The sequence below is a fragment of the Paroedura picta genome, chromosome 6, assembly GCF_049243985.1.
Source record: "Paroedura picta isolate Pp20150507F chromosome 6, Ppicta_v3.0, whole genome shotgun sequence".
NCBI lineage: Eukaryota > Metazoa > Chordata > Lepidosauria > Squamata > Gekkonidae > Paroedura > Paroedura picta.
The window spans coordinates 69,927,965-69,950,880 of record NC_135374.1 but is presented as its reverse complement, the minus strand read 5'-3'; the positions used below and the strand labels follow the sequence as shown (position 1 = coordinate 69,950,880).

Below are 22,916 nucleotides of genomic sequence, written 5' to 3'. Positions count from 1 at the left end.
CTTCTCTGTCATCTGTCATCAGTTGTACTTGCAGGAGATCTTCAGGCCCCATCTGTAGATGGCAACTGTAAATGGGGCATACATATACAAAAACCATATGGGATGATGGCAGCAATAAGAAGAGGAATTGGGTGATGCTGAATGAAAAGGCTGCCTGGACGCAACACAAACTCGAGTGAGAGAAAGTGAGATTGCAGCTTAACCTCAGGCAAAATATGCCTTTTATTTTATAGTTTATTTTATTTATAATATTTATAGGATTCCAGATAATGTTGTCCCTTTATTCCTTGAACGTGGATATTGAACCATGTTTGCAGTTGTAATGTAACCAATCAACAGTCACTTCTACTTAACTGCTACAATCAATGAAATGCTTCCTTTGTAGCCTGATTGCAAGGCTCTATTAAAAGCCAATCAGGTTGTTTGGTGGGAAAACTAAATGTATAAAAGTACACTGGGTTTATGTGTTGTTCATTCAGTATTTGGTTGATGCAAGTATAAAGAGTTGAAATTGCTGAAGATGTTTTGTTGTGACTGTTCAACCTACAAATATAACATTCTTTAAAAGTTTTTAAATGACCATGCTGAACGATATTTATTAACAGTGCTGTACAATTACATCTAGTTTACAATACTGCTGCAAAAGAACATTGGAAAGGAAGGGAAAAATACAATGCCTTGAAAGAGCAAGCTATGACAAACTAGTAATCCTAAACAACTTCCTTTGAAGCAGGCATGAAGAATGTGCTTAGGTATTTAGCACAAGTGCTTGTAAAAACATTCAGAACTATAAAACATTCACTTGAATAAATCTTTAAGGAAAGATAGTGTCATAAAGTCCCCAAGGCTGACAGACAAAGGACTGGCATTAACAAACACACAAAACCAATAGAGTTCTCTTGAGAAGTATTTTTATAGACTGAAGAATTTTCACACATTCACATAAATGCCATAATGCTAAACTCACATTTTATATTCTATTTTTAAGCCATTTGACACTGTTCACCTGGACAGAAATAAATAGAAAGCATGATTACCTTCCCTCCCTATCTCCAATGCTAGAAAGAAAAGCACAGCTATTTTTGTTCCCCAGAACAAACAGGTAAACAATCATGGTACTTAAATTGTCTCCAAAGTACATGCACAAATAAGATTTCAGCACAATAGTTTGCAGGGAAGACATAAGCATAGAAAGAGGGAGAGATACATCTACATATGTATCAGCTGGTTTGATGTTTTTTAAAAAAAATCTAATTTAGAATAGAACTTCAAACACCTCCCTCCATTTTTTTCTTTTGTCACTTTTTTGTGGCAATGGGGAAGATAATTAGATGATGCAAGAAAAACTACAGAATTGTATGAAACAAGAATTGGAACTTCTTAATGATTCCCCCCCCCCACACACACACATTTACACCCTGACCTTCCCTGGGGGCTCAAGGGCCTATTATGCAGGGCCGCTAAAACTGCAGCATGGAGAACGTGGAGGAGGAAAAAGCAAACCGCTAACGCACAGGATGGAACGCAACGGCGGCAAAATCCAGAGCATCCGATTATGCACGCGCTACTCCGCGCTACTGGTTGCGCCCTGGTCCCGGGAAGCTCCACTTTTTTCCGCATCTCACTAACACGGCTTTTTCGGTGGCATACATTGACTCTGTGCCCAGTTGCCGCCTGCAGCGTGCATAATTGATGATTTTAGCCGGCACCATTCCACCCCGAATGCGGACCTTCCACTCTGTGCATAATGGGCCAAGGTAGCACAAGATAATTAGAGGAGTTAATCTACTGCCACCTTCTCCTTCCACAGCAACATAGACAGCAGGATCTCCATGGACAAAAATGTTACTGGACATGGAGTTCAGTGAAGAGGGGGAGCTAATGGCTACTCCTCTCTCTTCTGCAAGAGCAAGAATTTTTACACACAGAACAGAGAAGGAGGAGACCTTCATGCCTTTTTGTAGGAAATCCCCTTGGCAATGCTTCTTTGCTGTAGCAAGTAAACAGTTATTTGTAAATGTAGAAACCAATGTACTATACTTGAAATGAAACAATTAACATTCAGCATTAACATTTTGATTGATTGCCAGACAACCAAGAGCAGGGTTTGTTTTTGTTTTTTTGCAGGAAATGGCTGCTTTGGAGGTAGACTTTATACCTTACTGCAGTTCTCCTTTCCCAGACTCTGCCTTCCCCAGGTGTCACCCCCAAATCTCCAGTTTTCCCCCAATGCAGAGCTGGCAACCCTACATGAAGGTCTTGCTCTGAATTACCATCAACATTGCATTGTCCCCCCCCCGCAGTCTTCAACACAATATAGTCCTGTAATTCAGTGGTCCCCAAACTCCCAGTTTGCGGCCCGGTGCAGGGCAGCAAGGGCTTCGGCAGTGGGCCACTGCTCCCTCACTCCGCCCCCTACAGTGAGAAGCTCGTCAGGCTGCGAGCAAATAGGCCACCAAAGTGGCTGATTAGCTTGCGGCACGGCAAGCTTCTTGCTGAGGGAAGGGGGGGAGAGGGGAGCGCGGCCGCCGGCAGCGTAAATGCACATATGCAGACCTGCAGTGCAAACGCGCACACGCAGCAGTGCGAATGCGCATGTGTGGCAGCTCTGCACATGCATGTAACTGTCACACGTGCACATTTGCGTCCCCGCCGGGCGCAAATGCACATGTGTGGCATGTCCATGCATGCGTGTTTGAACAGGGCTGCCGTGCATGCACAGGGCCCCAGGTCACCCTCTCCCCTCACCCCTTGGCAGCGGTCCGCAACCTGAAAAAGGTTGCGGACCGCTGCTGTAATTGATCATCTTTCAGCTTTGCTGCAGATTTTCAAAGAAGTACCCATATTGCAATTATTAATGCCTTTCCATTTGCATTAAGCAATGAAAACATAATGGGAAGGAGCTCTTACTATTATTTATTTTGATTACTTGAAATAAAGTTTATTTTGATCTCACTATCATTCCGTTTATTCTGGAAAAGCATTGCTAGACTCTGGTGTTGGGAAATGCTATCACATTGCATTTTCCCCCAAGTAACAATTGATTTTCTTAATTCTGTCTGTTAAATCAGTACATGGAAGTGAGAAGATAGATTGTGATTGCTGTTTATGACTTCCTTGTGTTTATACAGAAGTGAGACTAGGACATATGCATATGCAATCATACTGTCCATGCAATAGGAACCTGGAAAAACACAGACCTTTTGGCTGCATACAGGGAAGTCTGCAACAAAATCCTGCTGCCCTGGCCGTGGAATCCATTGTGCACACAGGACATATGTTATGCTTCCCAGTGAACATCCCCAGGCCACTCTGGTATTGTGGTTAAAGTATTAGACTAGAATCTGGGAAACTCAGGTTTCAATTCCCATTCTGCAATAAAAGCTTGCTGGGTGGCTTTGGGCCAGTTGCACAGTCTAACTTACTTCACAGTGTTGTTGAGAGCATACAACTGAAGAAAGGAAAAGATGGAAGCTCTGTTGAGTCTCTATTGGAGAAAAGGCTATATACATTTAGTCATTCTCAATCAGGGTTACTGCCCCAAATCAGCCCCAAAGGGGGTTACTCCAGTTGCCAGCAGAAATGGCTGGAAGAAGATTGTTGCAAGCAAAAGGTATCAGATATTCAATCAGGAGAGGATTGTGTCCAGTGTTGCAGCGTATACCCTCCAAAGCAGCCATTTTTCTTCAGGAAAACTGATCTCTGCAATCTGGAGATTAGCTGAATTTCGGGGGATCCCCAGGTCCCACCTGGAGGCTGGCATTCCTAGCTGAGAACATCCTGCACAATGATTCTTTTCTTCACAGGTTTATCCTCGCTCTGACATACAGCTTCAAAGAATTTATGGGAGATAATCTACTATCAGTTGAAGGGAGTGAAGAGCTGTATATGTAAAAAGAAAGGACACTTCTGATGGTGGAGAACACGGAATGTGAGAACATAAGAAGAACCCTGCTGGATCAGACCAGTAGACCATCTAATTCAGCATTCTGTGTCCCAAAGGCCAACCAGTTCCTTTGGAGGGCCAACAAAATGGCGCAGAAGCTCAGGCCCTCAGTCACCTCCTGCACTGAGATTTTGAATCTACTGCATCTTGAAGCTGGACGTACAAGTTGTCCTTAGCTGCATCTGTGCTGGTTTCAGTAGGGGCATAGGTGAACAGGTTGTGGGTATTGATTGTACAGTTGATGGTGAGGGCTGCCGGGCAATCAGATATTGGTTGGAAGGCAATTACGCTTCTAGCAGCCTGCCTGTCCACCATGAAGCCAACTCCTCGCTTTTCTCCCCCGGAATAAAATAGCATCGTTGTTTCATCAATCATCAGTGTTTTGATCCAGTGAGACACAGTTCAGTTAGTGTGGCAATTGAAATTTTGCATTTTGACAGTTTCATAGCTATGGTTTCCTTTTGTCCATCATGATGTCAAGTTTGTACATTCCTTTCAAGTGGTGATATGAATTTTTTATTTTGGTGTCATAAGTTTAATTTTTCATCCCAGCACCCTGGTTCTCTATTGCTGGCGCATAGGCTGCCCTGGAAAAGTTAGCGTTAACAATTCCATTTGTTCTAATTTCTATGAGGTTTCTTGCTTAGTCTTCCGGCTTTCCTAGTTCTGGTCGCCTCGGCAGAGTGACCACCCTCCTCTTTTCGCAGCTGGGCTTAGGACCATCCTTGGTGGAATTGCAGCTGTGCAGACAACATACTAAGAGATGGCATAAGTACTCTCTCCTCTAAATGTGCCTCTCCCTTTCTTTGAAACCTCACTTCTCAGAAATATGGAATGTGTGTGACACTGGCACTCCTTAGTATTTAGCACTTCCATTGGTTACTTTAACCAGTTCTCATTCCCACTCCAAACTTACTCACTGACAGTCTTGAGGAGTCCTGATTCCCAAAAACAAAATGGGGAACGCTCAGTGGGCAGCAGGAAGAAATATTGTTCCACTAGCTTCACTCCATGATTGTTCATTTGACTCCACTTCATGTATATAAATGATTAGAACAAATGGGGACAAACTGATCTTAGCAAAAGTGAATTAACTCTACCACATATTAAATACACATACACAAAAATGAAGATTGTCTTATTACTCACAACAGAGGGCTTTCTGAAGTCTTCGGAGCTTCATGGCAGTTCTGTAGGCTGAGAATCTTACATTGTTCAGGTCAGCTAAAAGATGAATGACAGAAGGGAATTATTTTACCATATTCCATAAAGAGACAAGCTGAGGATAAACTGGGGGAGGGGGGGAGATATGCTTTGAATGTATAATGAATTAAACTGGAATAGAAAGGTCATTGTTCGTAATAGCAACACTGTAGCCAGCATTCAGTACCTTTAAGGCTCACTGAATTCAAGGAAATATTAAACATTTCCTTATTACTTCTGCACTGAAATCAGGGAGTTTCATATTATCTTAATTTTGGAGGATATGGGATATGATTATGAAGCCACTAAATGGGATCATTTTTAGAAAAGTATTAATTAGGAACTTTCTTCCCTTCTGCTTAACAGATGCAATGAAGTGAGCTGCTTGTTAGACAACTGGAAAGGGGAAAATGACATAGAAAAAATTTAAAAGAGAGATGCAGACTTCTGCCAGGCTTTGCATGTGGCAACCAAGTCCCAGTATGCAATAGAGAACAATGTGCCTTTGTAAAGTACTGACGCCACAGTGCCACTTTCACCTACTTTGGGACTGTTGGCAGTATAGTATTTCTGAAAGGCTGACCGATTCAGTTTAAATAATGACTGAAGTCTAAAAGGGCCCTTTGAAGTTTATAATGAAGGTGACATTCATAATAATGAAGGGGGGGGAGGGGAGGCACAATCAAGTCAAGGGAATGCCGCATAATGTTGAGTCATGACAATATCCTTACTGAAAGGTTTCTTCCTCTTTTTAAAAAAAGAATAGGCCTTAACCTAAGCTTGGCAAGCCTATTTGAAATAAACTCTGCAAGCTTTTGCAAGGGTTTAACCTATATATGCTTGGGCTTGCGGTACCTTAGAGCTCCTGGGTCAGATGGGAATCTCTTTTGCGGCATGGGGGGAGGTGATTAATATGTTCATACTATATTAGATATTAAGCTGCCTCATCAAACTCAGCGTCTTATTCCATCTGGGGCAGAAGTGTTTGTTCCCTGCAATTCTGATCATAGCACCTGAAGGTGCCAGGTAGAAGCCCTCCCCAGAGCTGCTTCTAAATGCCAAGGATTGGCCTTAGCATATGCTCTCCTGCTGAGCTATGGGGCATAAACAAATCCCCTCAGTGCCAATGCACCTGGTTACACTGCACTGTAGTCTTTTGTCCTACTTATCGGTATTCGGAAAGACATGAAAGGTTGCACCATCTATGCAATAACAAAATCATTAACAATTAATAAATAAAATATAAATTCTAACTAAACACTTGAAAGCTCATGCCTCGAATAAATGTTTGTTGGTCTTAAAGGTGCTACTGGACTCTGATTTTGTTTTGTTAAACACGAAAGCACTGCTAACAAAAAGAAAAAAAAATCTGTAATCTCCTCCTTTTGTTTATATTCTTTATTCCGGACTGTACTAGTGAACTGCCCAGAAATCTCAATGTGCAAAGAAATTTTTATTTATTACATTTATATACCACCCTCCCCTGAGGCTCAGGGAAGTTTAAGATTATCATTCAAGATTTCTTTTACTTTTTTATTATTTTTATTTATTATTTATTTATATTAGCTTTTATTAACCCCACTCCCAGATCCTGCCAGTGCATGGCACTTTACAATAAAATCCATAAAACAAATAAAACTACAACAATAATGATGGCACAATCCAATTCTCTAACCTCCCTCCACCTCCTCCATGCCCAGTGACAGCAACAGATCACCACCCCCATTCTATTTCAGCTTGTTTTCAGAAACAGAAAAAAAACCCTCGATATTCACTTCAATCTGATGAATGTCCATTTCACATGTATTTTAGATACTTATCTTACTAACTAGAGAAACCCTTGTCTTGTTAATATGTTGATGGCCTTCAGCATGCATTTGCTCAATTCTTGCTGATAAGACATTTTTCATGCACTTTCCTAATGTGCTACTCATTAGTGTACTGTTCTAGCATTGTTCATTCCTGCCAGACCTGCTTTACCATAATTGTGGCAGCTCTACAAACCTTGATGTGGCTTGGAATAAACTCTGGAATTTAAACAAAAGTTCATAATCTATCTGAAAGCAAATTAAAAAAAAATCTTTTTATCAAGGCACCATGACTGCAATTTCATTGTGCAGACTTGTAAAACTCAGCTCTCTTACTCTGAAAAGTACACTTCAATTAAGGACAGAGGGAAGAAGAAAGAGTTCTACATTACAAATGAGTCTCAGAAATGAATAACAAGGATTAGCATATAACTAGCATCTACTGAAGGAGAAAAAGCATTCAAATGCTAGTTAACCAATGATGGGAGAAGTAGTAAATTGGGGGAGGGGACCCTTTATACAGGATACGCAATTAGATGGAGTGTATAGAGATGAAAATGCATTCCATTTCCAAACCCCTGATCTTCCATACTATTGATTGGTTCTTTGAGAAGGCTGCCATTTTCATAGTACAAATGATTTGGCTATTTATTTATTATATTTATATCACTAAAGCCAATGATATTTTTCTTGCAGTATCAATATAAGTGTGCATGCACATGATAGCTCACCCCTTGAACAAAACTTTGTTGGTCTTAAAGGTGCCACTGAAATCAAACTCTGTAATGCTACTTCAGATCCACCTGAATCTATAATCCCACTTAATTTCACTGAAACATTTTATTTGTATGTATGATTGTATTTGGTGCAATTTTAAATCAAATGTATTCCACAATAAATGTTTAATCACAGGTATTTCTTATTGTAAAAGATGCACTTGAAGTGATAGCATGATTACAGGACTTGAAGTATATACTAGCATGTTTATATAGTTTACAGTATCTGGTTTCCTCAAAAGGAATTAAACCCTACATTTAGTCAAATAAAGTAAAATTCTTGTTCACTACACAGGTCTGAACCAAACATATTTTCAACAATTTAAAATGTAGAAATTAACATGTCCCAAACAACTGCACTCTACAAAGCAGGGTGAGGGGAGGACTTATTACCAACTAATAGAATCAGTACTTCAGGGTAGTAGACAGAGATCTCACACTATGCCATTGATCTCCAGGTGACAGTGATGAGTTCACTTGGAGAAAATCGCCACTCTGAAAGGTGGACTCTATGGCACAATACTCTGCAGAGGTCCCTCCCGCCCCCAAACTCCACTATTCTCAGGCTTCACTTCCAAAATCTTTAGATATTTCCCAACCAGGAACTGGTAACTTTACCAACAAGTTTATCAGCAGGTGGCCAGCACAAGCAAGAACTGCCAAGGGCTTTGTTCCCAGTCAGAAAGTTACCACTGTGTAAATTCAGCATAACAGTTTTTCTCCCATCATGGCATATCCATATGATGGAAATTGCACAGTTGATCTTTGCTTTTCATTCAGCTATTAAAAGCCCTGAGATCCTGCTTGGAATGGAGGGACATGTAACACTATGTAGCACAAAGCTGTGAGACAGCAAATAAGGTCTAATGTAAATGTGCTCTCCAACAAACTGACAGGCATTTCCACTTCATAGAGGAAATGTGATTCAAAATAATAGAGATTACAAAGTATTATGTTTCAAAAGCTCACACACACAAAAAGAAAGAATACTGAATACCAGACTTCCCCAGAAAGCATTGGTTAAACATTTACTTCAGGACAAACAGAGAAATTTCCAGTACAAAGAATGTACATGCTTCTACCTCTGCCTTTAAATCAAACTTTCTACCGCAAAAGTGTCGTTCAAAGAACTGGTATAGGAGAACAAAAATATAGTGTTAAATGCATGGGATTATTTTCTCTGGACGTAATTCTCTAGGGTTGCACTCTGGTCTCAAAGGAGTTACTCCAGAGTAAGTTGTTAGAGGCATTTAGAAAACTGGCTTTCCGGGCAGGGTAGCAACAAATGTATTAGACTCAAAAAATTTGGTAGAAGTATATTATTTTCTTTAAAGGTAAAGGTAAAGGTATCCCCTGTGCAAGCACCGAGTCATGTCTGACCCTTGGGGTGACGCCCTCTAGCGTTTTCATGGCAGACTCAATACGGGGTGGTTTGCCAGTGCCTTCCCCAGTCATGACCGTTTACCCCCCAGCAAGCTGGGTACTCATTTTACCGACCTCGGAAGGATGGAAGGCTGAGTCAACCTTGAGCCGGCTGCTGGGATCGAACTCCCAACCTCACGGGCAAAGCTTTCAGGCGGCTGCCTTACCACTCTGCGCCACAAGAGGCTCTTTTTATTTTCTTTTTATTTTCTTTAGGATCTTTTTATTTTCTTTAGGATTGGACTATTTAGTAGCAACAACATCATTGCTCTAGAAAAACACATTTTATAATCTGCAATGCTGAAATTGTTTAAATGTGGGGTATAAACATGGAGAACTTATTAATAAACCACACGTCATAATTTGTATTTTATATTTATTTTTACTGTTTTCCTCAACTGAGAACTTTTCTGCATATCGGTGTTGCCAGAGTTTCCTGGTAAGTTGAATCCCCATCTGATACTCTGACTTTGAGGCACTTCTTTTACAAAAGGACATTTTATTTGGGGGATTTTTTTTCTTTAATTCAGATCTGACCCTCCGCCCCATGTGTTCTGCATTTCCTTTGAAAAGGGGTTATGTGGCCATTCCATCACATATATCATGTCATGGTCAGCGATGGAACCTTCTTCCTTTTTTGCACATGTGCAGTAATATGACATCATAACATTGTGAAAAAGGCGGGATGTGTTGTGGGGAACATGGTTGCCACCATTTCAAAGGTGGCAATCTTCAAACCAGATACACCAATTCAATAATTATGAAACATTCTAACCATTCCCTCATGTATTTCATCAGTGATAGAATCTCGTTTCTTGCATGCACTGTCATACTATAACATTGTAACATTCTAAAAATGCTGGCTGTATTGTAGGGAAAAGCATGGTTACTGCCATTTTAAATGCCCCCTGCTCTCCTGGTGATCGCTGAACAGGATGCTTTAGGCTGATCATGTATTGAGTAGGTTGGACTGGATGGACTGGATGGTCCGTTCCAACTCTACTATTCCTTAGATATACCAATTCAATAATTATGAAGCATGCTAACTGTGTCCCCATGTATTTTGTCAGCAACAGTACCTCGTTCTTGCATATGCAAAAAGATAACCTAGTCAAAAAAGAAAGTACACTGGGAGCTATAGAGAAAGAGGTGAGGTGGGAATGAGGAAACAATACAAGTGTGTGGCATTGAAATATATGCACCCAGCACCACCACCCAAGAAAGAAAGGAAGTTTCGGACCAGCGGGCTGAAATTAATTCAAAAGAATTTTTGGCTAAACATTTGGAAGAAATTCCTGACAGTTAGAGCAGTTCCTCAGTGGAACAGGCTTCCTTGGGAGGTGGTGAGTTCTCCTTCTTTGGAAATTTTAAGGACAGGCTAGATAGTCATCTGACAGAAATGCCAATTGTATGAACTTAAGCAGAATGTGTGTGGGTGAGCAGGAATTTTCAGGAATATTAACTACAAAGTAGCTAAGCAAACTGGTCACTGGTTCGGTGGCCATGAACACAAAGTATTCCAGTTACACTCTACAACAGAATGCTTGAACCCTTGTCTCTTAAGTAACCATTATGGTTTAAATTTCACATATGGATAAAGTTAGAAGCAGTAAATATTTCTTCATTTTATAGAACTGTAAGTATATTCAATTAATCCATATTTTTAAATAGAAATATATTAATAAAAATAAATATGTCTAGAATTGAAATCCCTCATTTTATCACCACTGCATGACTATTATCTTCAGTCACTATGATACAAATGCTTCTGCTCATGAGATTTTCATAGCCAGGTTGGTGTAATGGTTAGGAGCGTGGACATGGGTCACCTGCAGTTCACGCAATTCTCCCAAAGCCTGATGCTCACAAGTCCGTTGGAGACCCGACTGGCAAGCCAGATCTTTGAAAGGAGGAGGTGGAAACTTTGGCCAGGTGGAGGAGAGACAGAGCGAAGCCGTGATAGACACAGCGAGAGGGGAAAGGATGGGTCAGACAGTGTGGAGGAGGGCGAGAGGGCCACCTCCTGGCCTCCCGGGGAACTGGAGCGCAGCTCAAGTGCTGAGGAGCTGCTGGCTTGGGCCCGAGCCAGAGGGCTACAAGACGCCCTGGCGAGCTGGGTTTGATTCCCACATGCAACCAGCTGGGTGACCTTGGGCTGACCTTAGCACTGATAAAGCTATTCTTACTGAGCAGTAATATCAGGGCTATCTCAGCCTCACCTACCTCTCAGGGTGTCTGTTGTGGGGAGAGGAAAGAGAAGGTAAATCTAAGCCGCTTTGATACTTCTTTAGATAGAGAAAAGCGGCATATAAGAACCAACTTTTCTTCTTTCTTGAAATCAGTGGTCAACAGCTATGCCAGCTATTAAGAATATTGGGTAGAAAAATGTTTCAGCCAAGCATAAACTTTATTACATACTAAACTGTCTATTAATGATTTCATTCTTTTGCCAAATGCTATGCAACTTCACATTTTTGTAAAGATTAATTAAAGAACAGAATGGAAAGTTACTTCCTCTTTTAAATCCCTTATTTAAAATTGGAATAAAGGGTTGGGTGTAGGTAAAGAACAAAATATTTTAGATCAAGAAATGTGCGCATGTGAAATAAAAGGAATTTCCTGAATGTTTACATGGTATGACTTTCCTTATGGCCTTCTGGTAGCTCAAATATGAGTTCCACAAGTAAAAAACAGTATTTAAAAACAGTGTTACTTTAATGTGGGCTGTAACAGTGTTAATTTCCCAGTAAAATATATGTATAAGTATTTATAAAACTGCAATTCATTTTTACATTAATTTGTTATATTCTACAGTGATGCAAAAATATGTTTTTCCTGTCTGTAGTGAAAGTTGTTACAAAAACCTATCTCTCAAGCATGTTTCACTAAGGAACATGCTCTAGTTTTTCTTGATGGGATACAGGGTGAAATCATCCCATTTCCTCCCTATCATCCCCATTTCTCCCAATCCAAGGTTTCTGCAATTCAAGCACAGAACAGTCAAATGTGCCTTATATGCTATGGATAAATTCTAAATCTGACTAAATGTGAAGATCATGTCTTTAAAGAACAGGGAAGTAATGCAAGTTTACCTGTATTACAGATCTCCCTCTTACATACTGTAGCCAACCACCTTCCCAACCATCTTGGGGTCCCTGTTGTGTACACACAGTGTATTCAATCCAGTAAAATCCTTGCCTATTTAATTAATCAATCAACTAATCCTTTACTTGCATATAACCTATTTAATTGTGGTAGATATCTTTTTACCCCCAAGAGATCCTGGATCTTATCAATATACTAGCGTTATTAACTGTGCCCATAAACTAGTACCAATATTAATATAGGCTGCCATTAGTCAACCTTTGTAACCACATATTAAATTTTAAGATAGTGTATTGGGGAGAAAAACAAGGCTTGTCTCCCCATCATTTTTCCTTTCAGCATTTTCAGGTAGATTCATGATCATATCACCCAGCTGGTAGCTGAATTTGTTCCAAGAATTTTCTTTCACACCAGAGATCAGACTTTTATGAATTTTATTGACTAAATATTAAAACACACCTGGGATCCATACACAATAGAATAGTATAGCATGTTTAGAAAATAAATTTACTTGCTAAATGTTCTCACAATACATAAGCATCAACATCTTTCCCTGCAATAGATGGAATAGAGCTCTTATTTTCCCACCCAGAATCTGTACATAGAAAATGGGATGAAACGTGTTAACTTTGGTCATACCATGATAGACTGTGAGAGAGGTGTTCCTCTGTTCTGACCAATTATTCCTAAAGTAAAAGCCAAAAGATGAAAGTCTTTAAACTGGCATTGTTTGTCAATTAGTGTGCAACAAAGAAACAGAAGCAGTGGCAGGATAACCAAAGAGTGGTATCTATTTGTTGATTCTATTCCTTCCTACCACCATCAATCAATGTAAACTACCATTCTCTTTCAGGAAATGTAGCTTGTGGGGTTTTTTTGTTTTTGTTTTTGCCAACTTAAAACAAGATAAGCCTGGCTCATAATAAAATAGTAGGAATCTGCCTATAATCTCAAAAAGACAGACAAATTTAAATGTAAACAAACAATACTTATAAACCTCTACACTTTTAGAAAATAAGTTGTTTTTTTACTTCCCACTTTTAACTACCTGAAGGAGTCTCAAAGATTAAAATCGTCTTTACCTTCCTTTTCCCACAACATATACCCTGTGAGGTAGGTGAGGCTGAGAGCTTTGACAGAAGGGCTCAGTGAGAACAGCACTAACAGGACTGTAACTAGCCCAAGATCACTCAGCTAGCCCCATGTAGAGGAGTGGGGGAAATCAAACCCATCTCACCAGATAAGAAGCCACTGCTCTTAACCACTACACCACACTGGCTCTCTGAATGAACCTCACACATAACCTCTCCCACTTGTTTGCTCCAGACTGGAGGGAGGTGAGTAGCGGGGTACCTCAGGGCTCAGTGCTCGGTCCAGTACTTTTTAACGTATTTATTAATGATCTAGACTAGATGAGGGGGTGGAAGGACTACTCATCAAGTTTGCAGATGACACCAAATTGGAAGGACTGGCAAATACTGCAGAAGATAGAGACAAAGTTCAATGAAATCTGAACACAATGGAAAAATGGGTAAATGAGAACAAGATGCAATTTAATAAAGATGAGTATGAAGTTCTGCATCTGGATCAGAAAAATGAAAAGCATGCCTACTAGATGGGGCATACCCTTCTAGGTAACACTGTGTGTGAACTTGAGGATTGTAAACTAAACATGAGCAGGCAGTGTGATGCAGCGGTAAAAAAGGAGAATGCCATTTGGGCTGTATCAACAGGGGCATCACATCAAAATCACAAGATGTCATAGTCCCATTGTATATGGCACTGGTCAGACCGCACCTGGAGTACTGTGTGGAGGCCTCACTTCAAGAAGGACATAGATAACATTGAAAGGGTACAGAGGAGAGCGACAAGGATAATCTGGGGCCAAGGGACCAAGCCCTATGAAGGTAGGTTGAGGGACTTGGGAATGTTCAGCCTGGAGAAAAGGAGGTTGAGAGGGAACATGATGGCCCTCTTTAAGTATTTGAAAGATTGGCACTTGGAGGAGGGCAGGATGCTATTTCTGTTGGCTGCAGAGGAAAGGACACACAGTAATGGGTTTAAACTACCAGTACAACGATATAGGCTAGATATCAGGAAAAAAAAATTCACAGTCAGAGTAGTTCAGCAGTGGAATAGGCTGCCTAAGGAAGTGTTGAGCTCCCCCTCACTGGCAGTCTTCAAGCAAAGGTTGGATACACACTTTTCTTGGATGCTTTAGGATGCTTTAGGCTGATCCTGCATTGAGCAGGGGGTTGGACTAGATGGCCTGTATGGCCCCTTCCAACTCTATGATTCTGTGATTCTGTGATTTCTCCTAGGTTATTTACCATATACTACTGTGGGCAACAATCTGTGGGCAAGAAGAAATGGAGTACCCTTCATAATCAATAAAAGAGTACGAAAAGCAGTATTGGGATAGGTAAAGGTATCCCCTGTGCAAGCACTGGGTCATGTCTGACCCTTGGGAGACGTCCTCTAGCGTTTTCATGGCAGACTCAATACAGGGTGGTTTGCCAGTGCCTTCCCTAGTCAGTACCGTTTACCCCCCAACAAGCTGGGTACTCATTTTACCGATCTTGGAAGGATGGAAGGCTGAGTCAACCTTGAGCCGGCTGCTGGGATTGAACTCCCAACCTCATGGGCAGAGTTTTCAGACTGCATGTCTGCTGCCTTACCACTCTGCGCCACAAGAGGCTCTAGTATTGGGATACAATCCCTAAAATGACAGAATGATCTCAGTTTGAATCCAAGGCAAACCATTCAACATCACAGTAATCCAGGTCGATGCCCCAACTACTGCTGCTGAAGAGCATGTAGTTGACCAGTTCTATGAAGCCCTACAACAGCTTCTAGAAGCAACACCAAAAAATGATGTTCTTATCATCATGGGGGATTGGAACGCTAAAGTAGGAAGCCAAAAGATTACCGGGATAACAGGCAAGTTTGGCCTTGGAGTACAAAATGAAGCAGGACACAGGCTGGTAGAATTTTGTCAAGAGAATACAATGGTCATAGCAAACACTCTTTTCCAACAACCCAAGAGACAACTCTACACATGGACAACACCAGACGGTCAACACAGAAATCAGATTGACTATTTGCTCTGCAGCCAAAGATGGAGAAATTCTATAAAGACAGTAAAAACAAGACCAGGAGCTGATTGTGATTCAGATCATCAGCTTCTTGTTGCCAAATTTAGGCTCACATTGAAGAAAGCAGGGGAAAGCACTAGGCCACTCAGGTATGAACTAAATCATATCCCTAACAAATATACAGTAGAGGTGACAAATAGATTTAAGGAATTAGATCAAATAATTGAGGCTTTTGAACTATGGTGCTGGAGAAGGCTCTTGCAAGTCCCTTGGACTGCAAGGCGAACAAACCGATCAGTCCTAGAGGAGATCAGCCCGGACTGCTCCTTAGAAGGCCAGATCCTGAAGATCAAACTCAAATGCTTTGGCCACCTCATGAGAAGGAAGGACACCCTGGAGAAGAGCCTAATGCTGGGAGTGATTGAGGGCAAAAGAAGAAGGGAACAACAGAGAATGAGGTGGCTGGATGGAGTCACTGAAGCAGTTGGTGCAAACTTAAATGGACTCTGGGGAATGGTAGAGGACAGGAAGGCCTGGAAGATCATTGTCCATGGGGTCGCGATGGGTCGGACACGACTTCACACCTAACAACAACAACAAATTTACCATATATGGAATATAATCAGTTTTCTTTTAGTACTCTTAGATTAAGTACAGATGACTGTGGACACTTAAAGTGATATAAAAATCACAATTTCCCACTCAGAGATATAAAAACATTGCTTCTTTTATCACAGTGCCTAGCAGAAACAACAGTCCCTCCTCATAAGGATATTTAATCCATATCATTCTTCTTTTATTAACCAGTAAGCTTATACAGCATTGAATATGAGTGGACTGCCATAGACTAGATCAGATGTTGCTTGTTTAACTGAACCAAACAGAAATATGATAATCCAAATAATATCTGATATCAGCCCTCTAATGGGCATTGCCCTGCTGCAGAATAAATAGAAGTTATCTGTAACAAGTATGTAATATAGAGACTTATGTGAAAAAATATTGCCCCTTTGGGAAAAGATATTAGTAGTTCATAATTTTATTTCCTTATTTATTTTATTTATATTATACTAGGGGCCAAGCCCGTTGCATTCAGGAATACAACGGGTGCTAGATTAGGGAGGTAGAGTAGAAGATCTCTGTGGATGGCCTATCCCTCCCCCCAGGACCCGGAAAGCCTCAGAGGGAAGTAGAAGGAGGAGGGTGTGGTCAGGGCCAGGGGAACGGAAAGTGATTGACTGGCCACTGGATAGACAGGCAAGCCAGTCGGAGAAGGAGGAGGCACTCAGGAGCAGGACAGCTGCCCTGATTGTGTGTTAAGCCATGATACGTTTCTCTTCCAATGCCTTACCAAAAATATTAAGTGGAACAGATTTATGGTCAGCTACTGCAAAAATTATTTTTAAATTGCCCCCCCTCCCAAATAAGTGCTCTTGAGTACAAATCGAGAAACACCAAGGAAGGCAGGGAGTGACTGCTGCTCCTGGGACTCCTCATGAGAATGGAACTCTTCCTGCACAGGCACCCTCTGTTGCCAAAATGTTGAAAGGTTGGCATACAAATTAAAATTACATCCCACAAAACCCTATGCTTTCAGGGTAGGCTTCAGTGGGTGGGTTGTCTTGGAACATCAATGCAAAAAACTTTGTTCAGATTTCCAGCTTAGATTTTTTTGCAAATGCATTGCACTCACCCCTCCAAAAAGTGTGGAAGAAACCATGGTTGGTTTTTTTTTTTTTTTTTTTTTGGCACAGGCAAAAAATGGGGAAGGAATGAAATGGCAGTGGGATGTTTTCCAAGTTGTGCGAACATGAGCAAAAGCCCCACATTTGCATCTGGTAATGTCAGTGGCATTTTAAGTCAGTGTGAAAACCCTCTCTGAAACAGTATTCAGGTGGGTAGTTGTGTTGGTCTGAATCAACAGAACAAGTTCAGAAGTGCCTTTAAGAAAAACAATGTTTAATTCTGGGCATAATTCAGGAAGAATCCAAAGAGATACAGATGTGTTAATATTCATGACTGTATCCAGTTGTTAAATTTTAAATTACAATTATTTTTCTAGAGAAGTCTATTTGCTTGACAATAACGAATATGTGATCGCAAGAGTGCACACATAAGTGAACTATTATCACAGAGATGTGGTGGCTGTTTGCACCAGGTGATTACAAGCAGTTGCTTAAATCAAGTAACTTTAGTGGCTTAAGCACACCTAAATCTGTGTTGCAGTGTGAATAATGTTTTCTGTGGACTCATGTGCCAAGGGCACCGTACTGTAACCACTGAACCTATAAACTTTAGACGAGAAGACTTTAGCTTCAACTGTACTTTCACAGCAGTAAGTTTCCATATCAAAGAATGATGTCTGCGTTTGAATTCTGCTTACTGCTGGGCTTGTCCAGCCCCTTATCCTGCATTTGTAGAAAATATGTCCACACTGATTTCATCAGCAGAAAGACCACTCTCAGAGTGATACCCCAGGGGGATGCTGCCAGTGAGGATAGAAAACATCTATAAAAAAATAGGGCATGGAAAGCAGCTTCACATATTCCCTGGTTTCTTACAAAACAAAATCATCAGTACAAATGCTGAAGACAGAGCAAGTGTGTAACAGACAATAGATCATTCCCAGCAAACAGTACGCAAACAGTACGCAAACTACACAAAGTTTGTAAACCAACATGTGATGGAATGCCAGATCTCCAAGAGATATTATCTTTTTTTTCACTTTTGACATATCACTTCGATCTCAATATGATCAACATCTCCCTAAATTATTCTTTCTGTAACCACCATTCATTTACTTTCTGGAAGAAATCTCAGGCACATGCATCTTATGAGTTCAGGAAGGTGGGGGAGGGGGTTAAAAGACTTCTTACTGTCATCCTATTGTCCCTCCCCAATTTGAGAAGCACTGACCTGCTGCCAGTTTGTGTTATGCAAAGGTTCTTAAGGTTCCACCAGGCCAGAGCTAGGACCAAAAAAGCCCTGGCCCTGGTTGAGGCCATTTTCACATCTTTTGGGTCAGGATTGTAACACAGTTAATTCCTTCCATGCCACGAGCCCGTGCAGCATTTTTTTTAATGGTCAGATTAATCTGTAAAATGAAATTGGCGGCAACAGATTGTACATGTAATTTAGCCCTTACATACCTGATTTTATCATAAATTGAGAAAAAAACAAAGAGTGGTTTAATGACATCTAATTGTTTCAAAGCTAAATGATATCCTGACAGTCAGGCTAGGCCTTGTAAATATCCTAATATCCCACAATGCCATTCTGGCCACCATCACCCCCCGACTGAGGTGGGGGAAGATGAAGTGTTTGCAAGCAGCCTGTGGAAGAGTGTGTTCAAACATCCAGCCTCAGCATGTAGAAACAGGTTTTACTGGTGAAGGGCATGCAAGAGCTACTTAAAGAACTGGTGGCTGCTTTTGCTGCTCTTGCGATTTGGAAACTCTCACAATGCTCCATTGCATATTATGTATGCATATGCTACATGGGTATGCACATTGATTTTAAGGAATTTGGCTAATTTCTCTAGAGAAGAAAGTAATCAACACCTTTTTTTGATTGTTATGTGAGCATATATGTAATTTTATTGTGATCTGATGAATATTTCCAATTATTTGCAAGGCTAACATAAAAATGTATTTAGTAACAACCAGGAGGATAAATAACTGCTTAGAAGTAACTCCAGCAGTTACTAATAATAAGCATTTATGACTTATTTAAAAATGTAGTCATTAAACTACATTATTGTGGTAACCAGATAATAGTATAAATGTTTTTCTTGTTTCCCACAGAATTTGGATGGAGCGAATTACCATTGGAAGAGGTTATCCAATTTATACTTGGTAAAGCAATATGCCTTATGAAGGTTTATATTCTGGTTATAACAAAAGGGGAATATTGTATGTTTATGATTATTGTAACTTTTATTTACCATATTTTATTTTAGCTTTGGCTACTGACAAAGAGCACTGGAAACAGGTGTTAAATATTGGAACCCTGTCTAGTATTTCTGTTACTTAATGTAACAGTTTCTTTATATAGCCAAGCTACTAGCGCCCCACCTAGCCACAGTGATCCATATGATGGTCACCTCTAGACTGGACTTCTGCAACTCGCTCTATGTAGGCCTACCCTTATCCTTGATCCAGAAACTACAACTGATGCAGAATGCTGTGGCCAGGATTCTCACTAAAACATCATGGAGATCCCACACCTGGCCGGTATTCCAACAACTTGGCTGGCTCCCAGTTGAATGCTGGATTAAGCTTAAGGTTTTAATAATCACCTTTAAGGCCATATGCGGTTTGGGCCCAGTGTATTAGAGAGACCACCTCCCTACATATAACCCCAAGAGAGTCTTACGCTCCGCCACCTCCAACTGCCTGTGGATCCCTGGCTCCAGAAAAGCGTGTCAGACCTCAACAAGGGCCAGAGCCTTCTCAGTCCTGGCCCCCACCTGGTGAAACGAGCTCCCTGAGGAAATCAGAGCCCTGTCTGAACTTCCACATGGCTTGCAAAAGGGAGCTCCTCCACCAAGCATTCGCTTGAGGCCAAATGCCTCGGAACATCTGCTGGTTCACACACACACACACACACACACACACACACACACACACACACACACACACCCTTCCATGACTGAACAATCTGATCTCCCCTGTGATGTTGGTATTCATGTTGTGTTATAATTGTTACTGATGGATTGTTGTGATGTTCTATTAAAAACCGTATAATGTTATAGATTGTTATAATGTTCCATGTAAATTTATGCAATGTTCCATGTAAACTGCCCAGAGCTGTAAAGAATGGGTGGTATAAAAATCCAAACAAACAAACAAATAAATATTTATACCTATGGGAAATTGTTTACCAGAATGTTTTGGAAATACAACATATATATAGTGTTTTATTGCACAGTAGATTTGTTCACAGAGTCATTACTATTTATACACGGGCCTGTTTGGTTTTGGATACTAACATAAAAATGCAAGCAAGACAATTTTTTCTTTGAAACAAGGACAGGATACACAACATGGGAAAGCTATAGCATGTTAGCAAAGTACACTTACTTAATAAGAAAAATTGTTAGGGATGAATATATTCCCTTCATCCTATTCTGTAATTTTTTCACTGATCACCTACACTTGTGTATTCCATTCCTCTGGCCTTCTACTCCTTTCTTCGTAAGATCACCAAAGAGATTGTACAGAGATTTGAGGGTGTCATCCATATGCTGTTGATATGTAGCGTTAGTTCTCCTTTTAGAAGATCAGATGGTGAATGAAATCATTAAACGGATGGATAACATCCAATAAACTTTAGTTCAGACAAATTTAGTTCAGACAAGGAGCTTCCATGAGTCTACCAGTTTTGGACAGGATTAGAGGCTCACAGTTTAGCGATAACTGTTAGATTTGTGCCTACAGAGAGGTTTATAATGGCTCTAGCTAACATTAAGTGGTTCATTAACTGCTACCCTTCTCTTACAAATGTGCAATGGTTACCTATGTCTCATTCATAAACAAGCCAGAATACTGAACTAGTCTATGTGAAAAGGACTGTTGTCTGGCAAACTACAGACTATTTCAATAGTGCTGGCATAATTTAAACTGCTATTTGTTGCCTTAAAAGTCCTATATACAATCTGGGTATTTGAAGGGCTACATGTTCGCATACAAAAATAAGAGCATCTTCTGCAATTCTGTGTGCCCCTAGTTATGGAAACAAAGATGGCAGACACAATTCTTCGGTTGTACTACACTAAGAAGTTTGTTGCCATTTAAGACTTGTTTACTGAACTTTCTTTGAGAAAGTATTATTCTTATTGGGCCATACTGTCATATATCACTATGGAACATTGTTTTCTGGATTTTAAGTTTGTTAGCCTACTGCTTTTAAAAGATTAATGATAATGCACTGTTATTCCAGCAGCTAGCTTCCAAATAGTTTTCTTTTCTATACAGGTGTGTGTTTTAATCTGTTTTCTTGCACCTTTCATTTGACACACTTAATATTTTCATGCTGGCAATTATAATTGTTTTTGTAAGCAGACTCATAAGCCTCCTAACTGAAAGAACAAGGTAAAAATAATTTGAGTAAATAAAAAAAATACAAATAAAAATTAAATGCAAGGTATTTGACCAACATTTTTTACTTTAATATGTATTTTATTTTTATTTTGTATTGGTTAAGCTGAACTTTCCTGGAAGCAGTATGCACATGTGTGTACGTGTTATTCATTTGGGATGGAGGAGGCAGGAGACTCAAATTACTGACCTCTGATTTTCTCTGCCAATCGCAATCAACATCACCAGTTCTTAAACTTTTTGACATGGAATCTACTTTAGAATTTATTCTATAGTTTGATAGCCACCACTACAGAGCATCAGGACACTGGTAGTGCTAAACCCTGGGAATAAATTAGAGTGAATTCTGAGTTTATGTCCATATTTTTTCCATATTCTGAAAAACTGGCCTACATGCTTCTGTGTGTACATTCTGGTATCACATCAATATACACTGGATACCTTCATTAAACTATTCACTAACCATTTTATGGCTGAAGGGATGTATTCAGAATATATTCATTAAAATGTATTGTAATCATTTTATGACTGAAGGAAAGGAGGAAATGAAAAAAAGTTTCTGTGTAACATGTCAGAAGCTGGACAGATCAAGTCAGTGCTGAAATTCAGCAGTAGGGAATTTCTTAAACATCTCTTAAAATACTAGGAATTTCTCTTCTACCTTAATATAGTGCCATTTCATTGTTACACGTTTGAGTCCTATGCCACCATCTGCCTCATTGTTACACTTTTCTAAAAAGTCTTTTTGAATACAGATTTTATAGACAAAGGAGAGAAATGTGGATGATTTTAGGTGGTTAGTGCCTCTTAAATGCAGAAATGAAACCAAAAGAAAAGGCATATAGCACCACATCATCAAATCATAGGAACCTAATATGTATAAGTAAACGTACTGGATGAAAAACTGTATCTGTAAAATTAAAAATTATCTGTAAAATTAAAGAAACACAAATTATTTGGATATTACAGTTGTTGTGGTTGTTAGGTGCGAAGTCATGTCCGACCCATTGCGACCCCATGGACAATGATCCTCCAGGCCTTCCTGTCCTCTACCATTCCCCAGAGTCCATTTAAGTTTGCACCAACTGCTTCAGTGACTCCATCCAGCCACCTCATTCTCTGTCGTCCCCTTCTTCTTTTGTCCTCAATTGCTCCCAGCATTAGGCTCTTCTCCAGGGTGTCCTTCCTTCTCATGAGGTGGCCAAAGTATTTGAGTTTCATCTTCAGGATCTGGCCTTCTAAGGAGCAGTCCGGGCTGATCTCCTCTAGGACTGACCGGTTTGTTTCTTCGCCTTGCAGTCCAAGGGACTCGCGAGAGTCTCCTCCAGCACCAGAGTTCAAAAGACCCAATTCTTTGACGCTCGGCATTCCTTATGGTCCAACTTTCACAACCATACATTGCAACTGGGAAGGCCATAGCCTTGACTAGACGCACTTTAGTTGGCAGGGTGATGTCTTTGCTT

At 40.3% G+C, this 22,916-nt stretch overlaps 1 protein-coding gene across 23 annotated transcripts in view; it reads right to left on the bottom strand.

Annotated features, from left to right (window-relative positions):
- Positions 1-22,916, bottom strand: part of DMD (dystrophin) — a 1,311,735-nt gene that overhangs the window by 82,048 nt on the left and 1,206,771 nt on the right. For all 23 annotated transcript variants that reach the window (XM_077342956.1, XM_077342959.1, XM_077342965.1 and 20 more), the window contains one exon: positions 5,096-5,170. In XM_077342956.1, the coding sequence (XP_077199071.1) occupies positions 5,096-5,170 (75 nt within the window). The remainder of the gene's footprint in view (positions 1-5,095; positions 5,171-22,916) is intronic.